This window comes from Colobus angolensis, unplaced genomic scaffold, assembly GCF_000951035.1.
Source record: "Colobus angolensis palliatus isolate OR3802 unplaced genomic scaffold, Cang.pa_1.0 Scaffold256, whole genome shotgun sequence".
Classification (NCBI taxonomy): domain Eukaryota; kingdom Metazoa; phylum Chordata; class Mammalia; order Primates; family Cercopithecidae; genus Colobus; species Colobus angolensis.
The window spans coordinates 3,590,977-3,604,083 of NW_012115777.1; the positions used below are offsets into that span (position 1 = coordinate 3,590,977).

A 13,107-nucleotide genomic window follows, 5' to 3' on the forward strand; every position below is an offset into this window, starting at 1 on the left:
TAGATTGGCACTGGAAAAAAGAGTAAAATTTTTAGTTGTTAGAGCAGTGGCATTAGGATGATTTTATTTCCTCCTTTATGTGTTTTATTGTTTTCTAAATTTGTTCTCATGAACGCGTATTAGTTTTATAATAAGAAAAATAAGAATTTTAAAATATATATGACAATATTAGCTCTTTTTGATGTACAGTTCTGTGAGTTTAGACAATACATACCACCATCACAATCAGGGTACACAACAGTCTGTCACCTGAAAAGATTTCCTTGTATTGACCCTTTGTAGTCATCCTTCACTCTCCTTCTCCCCAGTCCCTGGTAACCACTGGTATGTTTTCTCTTCCTATAATCGTGCTCCCTATAATTTTTCAGAATGTCTTATAAATGAAATAAAATGTCATGCCACCCTTTGAGATTGGCTTTTTTCACATAGTATTATAATGACTAATTTTATAAGAAACTGCCAGCTTATTTTTCCAAAGTGGTGGCACCATTTTGCATTCCCACCGCCAGTGTATGAGAATTCTGGGTGTTCTGCATCCTTGTCCACTTACTGTTGTCAGGGTTACTGTTTTTGTTTTGTTTTTGTTTTTCATCTTATAAGGTATGTAGTGGTATTTCATTGGTGTTTTAATTTACGTTTCTCTCATGATTAACGATGGTAAAACTCTTTTCCTTTGCTTATTTTTTATCTATCTTCTTGGGTGAAAGGTCCATTAAAATATTTTGTACATTTTTAAATTGAATTGTTTGTTTTCTTATTAGTGGATTTATTTATCTGGATACAAGTTCTGTGTTGGATATGTGATTTGCAGGTATTTTCACCCAGTCTGTGGCTTGTTCTTCTCTTAAACGATGACTTTTGCACAACAGAAGCCTTGTATTTTGATGAAGTCAAATATATCCATTTTTGCTTTTATGATTATGCTTTAGGTGTTACATGTTAGAAATCTAACCCAAGGTCACAAATGCTGATTTTTCTTATAGGAGTTCTGTAATTTTAGATTTACATGTAGGCCATGATCAATTTTTGAGTTATTTTCTGTAAGGTACAAAGTATGAGTCAATATTAATCCTTTTTCATACAATGTCCTAATGTTCCACCAGCATTTATTGAAAAGATTATCTTTTCTTCATTGAAGTATTGTACATTTATCAGAAATCTGTTGACTGTGTATGTGGGAGTCTGCTTCTGGATTCTCCTTTATATTCTGTTGGTTTATGTGGCCATCCTTTCACCAATCCAGTACTGTCACAGTCACTTCAAATTAAGTCTTGTAATGAGGAAGTAAGAATCTTCTTTTTTCTTCTTTTTCGAAATTGTTTTGGCTCTTGTAATTCTTTTGCCTTATCACATTGTTCAGGAAAGAGTTAACGTAGCAGGCCTGAGACTATTATAATTAGAAAAGCCTGCTTGCAGGTTTGGCTCTTGGCTGGCATCTGGGAACTTGGCTTTTGAGATGTTGCCTAGATAATGAACTGAACACCTGCTTCCCTTCTGAAAGTCTGGAACTTTGGTCGTTACGTTTAGGCAGAGAATACTCACCTGATCAGCCCACAGTAAAAACCCTGGACTCTACTCAAACAGACTTTCCTGGCAGAAATATTGCGCACGTGTGGCTGCATGTTTGCCTATGGAGTTAGTATGCACTCTGCATAAAACTCATTGGAGAGAGTGAGCATGGGAAGCCTGCAAATGGATTCTGCCAGTCTACACCTCATGTGATTCTTCTGCTTACCGACCTGGCTGTGTCTCCTTACTGTATTGCTGTAATCATTCTTAACCAGGAGTATAACTTTACATGTAGTCATTTGAGTCCTTCCATCAATCACTGACCTAGTGGTTGCTCTTGGGAACCCTGAAACACATTAATTTCAGAATAAGAGGAAAATGGTTGCCTTAATTGTGTAAAATGAACTACAGAATTAACTGCGTTAATTGTGTCAAATGAACAACAGAATTAAAGGTAAGTGTAAATTTGTAAATTCGGAAGTAATAAATTATTCTATCTTTTTTTTCCTTCCTTTTAAATATAACACCAGGGCCAGTGTCCTTATTATCCTTGTGGAGTAATAGAATCAATACTGCCAATTCCAGAAAACATCAGGAATTTGCTGGACGTTTGAACTCTGTTAATAACAGAGCTGAACTGTATCAACATCTTAAAGAGGAAAATGGGTTTGTGTTATTTATTGTCAAAATTGGTTTTGTCAATTGCCTGTACAGTACCTTAACAAACATTGCTTATTTGTAATAATCAGCAATTTTTTATTACTAATATTATGAACTAATACATGTTCCCCATAAGGAGAAAAAATTAACCTCTTTGATTTTTGCTTGTAAAAGGCTCAATTATATTGATTGTAACCCTGAAAGTATTTACTCCTTAGAGCATTTCTTTTCAATGCTTAGTAAACATTATAGAGGGAAAAATCATACCACTTAGGATATAATACCAATCTCTGTATAATAACAGAGGGAAATGTTTTCCTATTAAGGAATACAATATTAAGAATATTGATTATAATAATCTCAGATCTGATTATTTTGATTTTTTTTTTCAGAAGAAATCCTCTTAAAAATGTGTTGGTAGAAATACATTTATTTAGTGCAAAAGGAAGTAAATTCTTGACTAAATCGTAGAGATTTTTTCCTTAGTTTTGCTTGGAAAGGGAGAGTGTGGTATAGTCAAACAAACAAAAAACAGTGGCCTTTGACATGTGACCTTGGGAAGGTCACTTAGTCTCTCAGGGCCTCAATTTTCACTGTGAAATGAAGTTGGCCTAGCTAGAGGAACCCTAACGTTAGTCTTTTCCTAAAATGCTGATGTTCTGTTCTGTGAATATATTAAGTTTCATGTGAAAGGTAGATAATTAAGGAGACAAAAATGTTAATGAATATTTATTTTATCAACTCATTTTTTCCTCCTATTTTCAGGATGGAGACACCAGAAAATGGAAAAGCCAGCCGGCAGTGAAGAGTGACTTGAAGAACTAAATTTAGTATATTGCAAAAATATTTTGGGTGGAATTCGATATAAGTACTTTTACAGCAAGATTGTATAGTTATGTTGCCTGGACTGGTTTTTACATTTTTAAAATATTTCAACTATCGTTTTTGTACTAATTATAAAATTGGCACATAATTCAAAAATATACATTTGAGATGATTTGCCCTCCCAAATTATACAAGTTTATTTTATGGTATAAAGTGTTCTCTCTGGAAATGTTTTTAAAAAAATTCTTAGGCTTCTCTTTGCCAAATAAAACTGTTAAAATATTTGACATGCAAAACATTTGAGAATTCCTTTAGAAAATACTTTAGTCACTTAATGACTGAAAACAACCTATAGGAATTTTTAAAAATTTGATGAGAGTTTAAGATTTGCAATACTTAGTATAAAATCTTTCCTATTAAACCGCATCATATATTGTGCTTTTCTTAAAAAGAACATTGTTTTTATTTTGTTTTAAGTTATTTTGCATATGTGTTCTTATCCATTTAAAAGTACAGTTTTCAGGTAGGTTGTGTAATTTTATATTTACTACTATTGGGTAATTTTACTCTTTATGTTTTTCTGCTAATTTCCATCCATTTGCTTTTCTTACTGAAAGAGAAGCATAAAGGAAATCACTTCACAGATTTAGAAGCAAGGAAAGTTACTAGGTTGTTTTTATCTCTGGGTGAATCTTAGTCTCATTTCTCAGAAATGTCATGGTTATATGTTACATGTTTCTTGGGCCTTTTTCCTGCGCTTCTTCATCTAGAAGTTTATAACGTGTTACAAGTGGTAGGTTATTTCAATGTTAAATGCTAATTGTAAGTTTGCCATTTTTTTCCTTGAGTGTTTATTAGAGAAAGGAAGCTCTTTATACAGACAGTATTTTCTACTGAAAAAAAAAAAACAACTGGTCTTTACACAGGGGTTCAGCAGCCTTCCAGGTCAGCCTGGTGAAATTGACATTACTTTCCTTTATTAAATCCTGTCTCGTTCTCAGCCCTCTTCGCTAAGATAGAGCTACTTTTACTCAATTCCGCTGTGTGTAGATATACACTGACACAAACCATACATAGGCAGGGCCAGGCCTAATTAGCATCTTAGACTTGTGGGGTTTAAGAAACTGTATCTCAATAGCTAATTAATAGATCATATTTACATTTGAATGGGCTCTGACCTTTTATTTATTTATTTATTTATTTATTTATTTATTTATTTTACTTTACTTTAAGTTCTGGGATACATGTCCAGAACGTGCAGGTTTGTTACATAGGTATACGTGTGCCATGGTGGTTTGCTGCACCCATCAACTTGTCATCTGCATTAGGTATTTCTCCTTATCTTATCCCTCCCCTTGTCCCCCACCCCACCAATAGGTCCCGGTGTGTAATGTTCCCCTCCCTGTGCCCATATGTTCTCATTGTTCAACTCCTACTTATGAGTGAGAGCATGCAGTATTTGATTTTCTGTTCCTGGAAACCATGGATGGTTTCCAGCTTCATCCTTGTCCCTGCAAAGGACATGAACTCATCTTTTTTTCTGGCTGCATAGTATTCCATGGTGTATATGTGCCACATTTTCTTTATCCAGTTTAACATTGATGGGCATTTGGGTTGGTTCCAAGTCTTTGCTATAGTGAATAGTGCTGCGATAAACATATGTGTGCATGTGTCTTTATAGCAGAATGATTTTTAATCCTTTGGGTGTATACCCAGTAATGGGATTGCTGAGTCAAATGGTATTTCTGGTTCTAGATCCTTGAGGAATCACCACACTGTCTTCCACAATGGTTGAACTAATTTACACGCCCACCAACAGTGTAAAAGCGTTCCTATTTCTCCACATCCTCTCTAGCATCTGTTATTTCCTGAATGATTTACAATGATCGACATTGTAACTGGTGTGAGATGGTATCTCATTGTGGTTTTGATTTGCATTTCTCTAATGACCAGTGATCATGAGCTTTTTTTCATATGTTTGTTGGCCACATAAATGTCTTCTTTTGTAAAGTGTCTATTCATACTCTTTGCCCACTTTTTGATGGGTTTTTTTTTTTCTTGTAAATTTGTTTAAGTTCCTTGTAGATTCTGTATATTAGCCCTTTGTTCAATGGATAGATTGCAAAAACTTTCTCCCATTCTGTAGGTTGCCTGTTCACTCTGATGTAGTTTCTTTTGCTGTGCAGAAGTTCTTTAATTAGATCCCATTTGTCAATTTTGGCTTTTGTTGCCATTGCTTTTGATGTTTTAGTCATGAAGTCCTTGCCCATGCCTATGTCCTGAATAGTATTGCCTTGGTTTTCCTCTAGGGTTTTTATGGTTTTAGTTCTTACGTTTAAATCTTCAATCCATCTTGAGTTAATTTTTGTATAAGGTGTAAGGAAGGGGTCCAGTTTCGGTTTTCTGCATATGGCTTGCCAGTTTTCCTAGCACCATTTATTAAATAGAGAATCCTTTCCCCATTGTTTGTTTGTGTCAGGTGTGTCAAAGATCAGATGGTTGTAGATGTGTGGTGTTATTTCTGAGGCCTCTGTTCTGTCCTTTTGGTCTATATATCTGTTTTGGTATCAGTACCATGCTGTTTTGGTTACTGTAGCCTTGTAATATAGTCTGAAGTCAGGTAGCATGACGCCTCCAGCTTTGTTCTTTTTACTTAGGGTTGTCTTGGCTATACGGCCTCTTTTTCGGTTCCATATGAAATTTAAAGTAGTTTTTTTCTAATTCTGTGAAGAAAATCAATGGTGGCTTGATGGGAATAGCATTGAATCAATAAATTACTTTAGGAGGTGTGGCCATTTTTACAATATTGATTCTGTCTATCCATGAGCATGAAATGTTTTTCCATTTATTTGTGTCCTCTCTTATTTCCTTGAGCAGTAGTTTGTAGTTCTTCTTGAAGAGGTCCTTCATATCCCTTGTAAGTTGTATTCCTAGGTAATTTGTTTGCTTTGTAGCAATTGTGAATGGGAGTTTGCTCATGCTTTGGCTTTCTGTTTGTCTGTTATTGGTGTTTAGGAATGTCTGTGGTTTTCGCACATTTATTTTGTATCCTGAGACTTTGCTGAAGTTGCCTATCAGCTTAAGGAGTTTTTGGGCTGAGACGATGGGGTTTTTTAAATATACAATCATGTAATTTGCAGAGATAATTTGACTTTCTCTCTTCCTATTTGAATACGCTTTATTTCTTTCTCTTGCCTGATTGCCCTGGCCAGAACTTCTAATACTGTGTTGAATAGGAGGTGGTGAGTGAGGGCATCCTTGTCTTGTACCAGATTTCAAAGAGAATGCTTCCAGCTTTTGCCCATTCAGTATAACATGGGCTGTGGGTTTGTCAGAAATAGCTCCTATTAATTCTGAGATAGGTTCCATCAATACCTATTTTATTGAGTGTTTTTAGCATGAAGGAATGTTGAATTTTATCAAAGGCCTTTTCTGCATCTATTGGAATAATCATGGTTTTTGTCATTGGTTCTGTTTATGTGATGGATTACATTTATTGATATGCATATGTTGAACCAGCCTTGCATCCCAGGGATGAAGTCGACTTGATTGTGGTGAATAAGCTTTTTAATACGCTGCTGGATTCGGTTTGCCAGTGTTTTATTGAGGATTTGCACATCAATGTTCAGCAGGGATATTGGCCTGAAATTTTCTTCTTTTGTTGTGTCTCTGCCAGGTTTCAGTATCAGGATGATGCTGGCTTCAAAAAATGAGTTAGGGAGGAGTCCCTCTTTTTCTGTTGTTTGGAATAGTTTCAGAAGGAATGTTACCAGCTCCTCTCTATAGTAGGATTCAGCTGTGAATCCATCTGGTCCTGGGCTTTTTATGGTTGGTAGGCTATTAATTACTGCCTTAATTTCAGAGCTTATTGGAGTATTCAGGGATTCAAGTTCTTCCTGGTTTAGTCTTGGGAGGGTGTATGTGTTTAGGAATTTTTCCAGTTTTTCTAGATTTTCTAGTTTATTTGTATAGAAGTGTTTATAGTATTCTCTGATGGTAGTTTGTATTTCTGTGGGATCAGTGGTTCCCCTTTATCATTTTTTATTGTGTCTATTGGATTCTTCTCTCTTTTCTTCTTTATTAGTATGGCTAGCGGTCTATCAATTTTGTTGATCTTTTCAAAAAACCACCTCCTGGATTCATTCATTTTTTTTGAAGAGTTTTTCATGTGTCTGTCTCCTTCAGTTCTGCTCTGATCTTAGTTATTTCTTATCTTCTACTAGTTTTTGAATGTGTTTGCTTTTGCTTCTGTAGTTCTTTTAATTGTGATGTTGGGGTGTCGATTCTAGATCTTTCCCGCCTTTTCTTGTGGGCATTTAGTGCTTTAAATTTCCTTCCAAACACTGCTTTAGCTGTGTCCCAGAGATTCTGGTACATTCTGTCTTCGTTCTCGTTGGTTTCAAAGAACTTACTTATTTCTGCCTTAATTTTGTTACGTACCCAGTAGTCATTCAGCAGCAAGTTGTTCAGTTTCCGTGTAGCTGTGCGGTTTTGGGTGACTTTCTTAATCCTGAGTTCCAATTTGATTGCACTGTGGTCTGAGAGATAGTTTGTTATGATTTCCATTCTTTTGCATTTGCTGAGGAGTGTTTTACTGCCAATTATGTGGTCAATTTTAGAATAAGTGTGATATGGTGCTGAGCATAAGGTATATTCTGTTGATTTGAGGTGGAGAGTCTTGTATGTCTATTAGGTCCAGTTGGTCCAGAGCTGAGTTCAAGTCCTGAATATCCTTGTTAATTTTCTGTCTTGTTGATCTGTCTAATGTTGACAATGGGGTGTTAAAGTCTCCCACTATTATTGTGTGGGAGTCTAAGTATCTTTGTGGGTGTCTAAGAACTTGCTTTATAAATCTGGTGCTCCTGTATTAGATGCATATATATTTAGGATAGTTAGCTCTTCTTGTTGCATTGATCCCTTTACCACCATTATGTAGTGTCCTTTTTCTTTTTTGATCTTTGTTGGTTTAAAGTCTATTTTATCAGACACTAGGATTGCAACCCCTGCCCTTTTTTGCTTTCCATTTGCTTGGTAAATCTTCCTCCATCCCTTTATTTTGAGCCTGTGTGTGTCTTTGCATGTGAGATCGATCTCCTGAATACAGCACACTGATGGGTCCTGACTCTTTATCCAATTTGCCAGTCTGTGCCTTTTAATTGGGGCATTTAGCCTGTTTACTTTTAAGGTTAATATTGTTTTGTGTGAATTTGATCCTTTCATTATGATGCTAGCTGGTTATTTTGCCCATTAGTTGATGCAGTTTCTTCATAGTGTTGATGGTCTTTACAATTTGATTTGTTTTTACAGTGGCTGGTACCAGTTTTCTCCTTTCCATATTTAGTGCTTCTTTCAGGATGTCTTGTAAGGCAGGCCCACTGGTGGTGACAGAATCCCTCAGCTTTTGGTTGTCTGTAAAGGGTTTTATTTCTTCTTCACTTATGAAGCTTAGTTTGGCTGGATATGAAATGCTGGTTTGAAATTTCTTTTCTTTAAGAATGTTGAATATTGGCCCCCACTCTCTTCTGGCTTGTAGGGTTTCTGTCGAGAGATCCACTGTTAGTCTGATGGGCTGCCCTTTGTGGGTAACCCAACCTTTCTCTCTGGCTGCCCTTAACATTTTTTCCTTCATTTCAACCTTGGTGAATCTGAAGATTATGTGTCTTGGGGTTGTTGTTCTCAGTGAGTATCTTTGTGATGTTCTTTGTGTTTCCTGAATTTGAATGTTGGCCTGTCTTGCTAGGTTGGGGAAGTTCTCTGGAATAATACCCTGAAGTGTGTTTTCCAACTTGGTTCCATTCTCCCTATCACTTTCAGGTACACCAGTCAAACAGAGGTTTGGTCTTTTCATATAGTCTCATATTTCTTGGAGGCTTTGATTGTTCCTTTTCATTCTTTTTTCTCTCATCTTGTCTTCATACTTTATTTCATTAAGTTGATCTTCAGTCTCTGATATCCTTTCTTCTGCTTGATCGATTCGGCTATTGATACTTGTGTATGCGTCACAAAGTTCTTGTGCTGTATTTTTCAGCTCCATCAGGTGATTTATGTTCTTCTCTAAACTGGTTATTCTAGTTGGCAGTTCCTCTAACCTTTTATCAGGGTTCTTAACTTTCTTGCATTGGGTTAGAAATGCTCCTTTAGCTTGGAGGAGTTTGTTATTACCTACCTTCTGAAGCCTACTTCTGTCAGTTCCTCAAACTCATTCTCCATCCAGTTTTGTGTCCTTGCTGGCGAGGAGTTGTGATCCTTTGGAGGAGAAGAGGCATTCTGGTTTTTGGAATTTTCATCCTTTTTGTGCTGATTTTTCCTTATCTTCATGGATTTATCTACCTTTGGTCTTTGCTGTTGGTAACCTTTGGGTGGAGTTTCTGGGTAGTCATCCTTTTTGTTGATGTTGATGCTATTGCTTTTTGTTTATTTGTTTTCCTTCTAACAGGCCTCTCTGCTGCAGGTCTGCTGGAGTTTGCTGGGGGTTCACTCCAGACCCTGTTTGCCTGAGTATCACCAATGCAGGCTGCAGAACAGCAAAGATTGCTGCCTGCTCCTACCTCTAGAAGTTTTGTCCCAGAGGGCCACCCACCCACATACCAGTTGGAGCTCTCCTGTATGAGGTGTCTGTTGACCCCTGCTAGGAGATGTCTCCTGGTGAGGAGTCATAGGTGTCAGGGACCAACTTGAGGAGGCAGTCTGTCCCTTAGCAGAGCTCGAGCACTGTGCTGGGAGAACCTCTGCTCTCTTCAGAACTGGCAAGCAGGAACCTTTAAGTCTGCTGAAGCTGTGCCCACAGCTGCCCCTTCTCCCGGGTGCTGTGTCCCAGGGAGATGGAAGTCTTATCTATAAGCCCCTGACTGGGGCTGCTGCCTTTCTTTCAGAGATATCCTGCCCAGAGAGGAGGAATCTAGAGAAGCAGTCTGGCTACAGTGGCTTTGCAGAGCTGCGGTAGACTCTGCCCAGTTCGAACTTCCAGGCAGCTTTGTTTATACTGTGAGGGGAAAACCTCCTAGTCAAGCCTCAGGAATGACAGACACCCCTCCCCGCACCTAGCTTCAGCATCCCAGGTCAACTTCAGACTGCTGTATTGGCAGCGAGAATTTCAAACCAGTGGATCTTAGCTTGCTGCGCTCCGTGGGGATAGGATTCGCTGAGCTAAACCACTTGGCTCCCTGGCTTTAGCCCCTTTTCCAGGGAAGTGAATGGTTCTGTTTTGCTGGCATTCCAGGTGCCACTGGGGTATGAAAATAACCTCCTGTAACTAGCTCAGGGTCTGCCCAAACAGCCGCCCAGTTTTGTGCTTGAAACCAATGGCCCTGGTGGCGTAGGTGTCTGAGGGAATCTCCTGGTCTGTGGACTGTGAAGACCATGGGAAAAACATAGAATCTGGGCCAGATAGCACCGTCCTCGTGGCAGGGTCCCTCACAGCTTCCCTTGGCTAAGGGAGGGAGTTCCTCGACCCCTGGCACTTCCCAGGTAAGGCAGTGCCCCAACCTGCTTCTGACTTCCATGGGCTGTACCCACTGTCTAACCAGTCCCAATGAGATGAACCAGGTACCTCAGCTGGAAATGCAGAAATCACCTGCCTTCTGCATTGGTCTCACTGGGAGCTACAGACCAGAACTGTTCCTATTCGGCCATCTTGCTCTGATCTTTTATATCTTATTCTTGTTATACAGTTTTCATCTTGTGCTGTCCATTTCTTTCATTTGGGGTCCCTGGTTTATTTCTTGATCCAGAGTTCTTTCCTTCACAACCCATCTTCAAAGACTGGGATCTTGTTTTACTCTGAGTTTATGTTCTTTCCTTTTCCATGGTCTAAGGCCATGCTACTGGTTGACAGTCATATCTACTTTTCAGCCTCCATTTGTGTATACTATTTATGAACTCCTGTTACTTTGCTCTACCAACTGGGAGACTATTTCTATGGCTGGATTTCGAACTGTGCCAGTAGCTTTCTATATTACTCCATGTTGTTGGTTGATAGGCTCTCCAGCTAACAATAATTATTATCATTATTATTATTATTATTATTATTATTTGAGATGGAGTCTCACTTTGTCGCCCAGGCTGGAGTGCAGTAGCGCAATCTCAGCTCACTGCAAGCTCTGCCTCCTGGATTCATGCCATTCTCCTGCCTCAGCCTCCTGAGTAACTGGGACTAGAGGTGCCCACCACCATGCCCAGCTAATTTTCTGTATTTTTAGTAGGGACAGGGTTTCACCGTGTTAGCCAGGATGGTCTCAATCTCCTGACCTCGTGATCCACCCGCCTTGGCCTCCCAAAGTGCTGGGATTACAGGCATGAACCACCATGCCTGGCCTCTCTAGCTAACAATTCTGCAGGATTAACTAGATGTTCTTTGGACACCCACCTCACCCTCCAGAGGTGGTTCATATTGAGGATTTAACTAATCAAGAGAAGTGGACAAAATGTAAATTATAAAATATTTATCACTCATGGTTTTATTCCATTTTCTGCTGCTGTAACAATATCACAGACTGGGTAAATTATAAAGGAAATAAATTTATTTAGCTCAAAGTTCTAGAGGCTGTGAAGTCCAAGATCAAGGGGTGAAGGCCCTTGTGCTGTGTCATAACATGGCAGTTGGGCGGGTGAGCATGAGAGACAGAGAGAGGAAATTGGGCCAAACTCCATTCTTTTATCAGGAACCCACCCCTGCAACAATTAACCCAGTCCTGTGATAATGGCATTAATGTATCCGTGAATGGGAGCTCTCATAGACTAATCATCTCTTAAAGATCCCACCTCTTCATACTGTTAAAACGGCAATGAAGTTTCGACACGAGTTTTGATAAGAACATGGAAACCATAGCACTCATCTATACTGGAATCTTAAGTCCAGACTTAATGATTGTGGGAACCAAAGTTACACTAACAGAGAATATATGTACTTTCAATTATATTAAAACATTCTACTGACTGAAAGTTATTTTTATAACTATAATGTAAGGCAAAATTTTTACAGCACTCTTACTATCACATGGTATGTTTGACAAACAATTACACACAATCATAAATACAGTGAGATTTTTCTCCAGAAAATTCCAGTGTATTGGAATATTGTTCAAAATCACCATATAGACATGCAACCATCATTACAACTTGCATAGAATTATTAATACAAACATTGACATTAATGCTTTGGGTAAGAATTAAGAATCAGCTTGAACAATACGCAGCTTGGTTTTGGAGGACCATTAATATTTGAATTCTTTAGTACTGGCATTCTTTGCAGTGAACTAAGGTGCTCTTATCTCAGAGCAAAACAATTTATAGTACTTTAAGATTGTTTTATGAAGCACTGAGTTATTTGCTTTGTTATTTCTGGCACATTTCAATTAAAATCATTAGTGTAATTTCACATATGTGGAGAACAAAAGCATCCAAATGGTAATTTTGTTACAGAGGTGCTGCTAAATGTGAGCAAATCTAAAAATTTCCATATCATAATGATGGGAAGCATTAGACTTAATTTAGGAAATTCCAGGATCTGAATTTATTCTTAAGATGTTTGATTTCATCGAGATTTCTATCTCAGTGATTAAAAGGGACATCTTAGATTGAATCATGAAATTACAATTTTTATATGCAAAGTATATTGAATATTGGCAATTTGTTATGGTACAATATGTATGTTTGTCTTTATATCCTGTCTGAATATTCAGTAGAAACTAAATTTAGCAGCTTGTGTATATTGAAACAAGTTCCTCCTAAAGAAAGGTACAAATTTAATTTAGTGTTTAATTAGAAATTTTCTTATTTGTAACATTTTAAATTAATTCCACAGCTGTTTTGAATCAGTTGAAAGTGAAAAGACCCAAAGGAGAAAAGTTGATATTAAGTGCCCCTACAATTTCTTAGTAAGAAATGGGGTAGTAAACAATAAACTCTTTAGATTAGAAGATTAAAAAGTATATATATTGTCTTATTTTAAAATAAATAATCACCTTAAGTTTGTGTACTTACCAAGTTCAGGAACAGGCCTTGGGGATCAAGTTTAAAGGGACAGAAGAGGGAAAAAAAAAGGTCAAAGAGGTGGGCATAACCTGCCACGGGAGCTGCAGAGCCGTTCAGAAGACACAGTTAAAACAGTGCATT

General features: G+C 37.8%; 1 protein-coding gene across 2 annotated transcripts in view; it reads left to right on the forward strand.

Moving 5' to 3' along the window:
- The window catches only part of ASUN (asunder spermatogenesis regulator), a 33,121-nt gene extending 29,829 nt beyond the window's left edge, over positions 1–3,292 (forward strand). Inside the window, exons 16-17 of one of the 2 annotated variants that reach the window (XM_011946977.1) lie at positions 2,040–2,175; positions 2,935–3,292. In XM_011946977.1, the coding sequence (XP_011802367.1) occupies positions 2,040–2,175; positions 2,935–2,974 (176 nt within the window). In that variant the 3' untranslated portion in view covers positions 2,975–3,292. The remainder of the gene's footprint in view (positions 1–2,039; positions 2,176–2,934) is intronic. The other variant, XM_011946978.1, reaches the window with a different exon arrangement.
- The last annotated feature ends 9,815 nt before the right edge of the window (positions 3,293–13,107 follow it).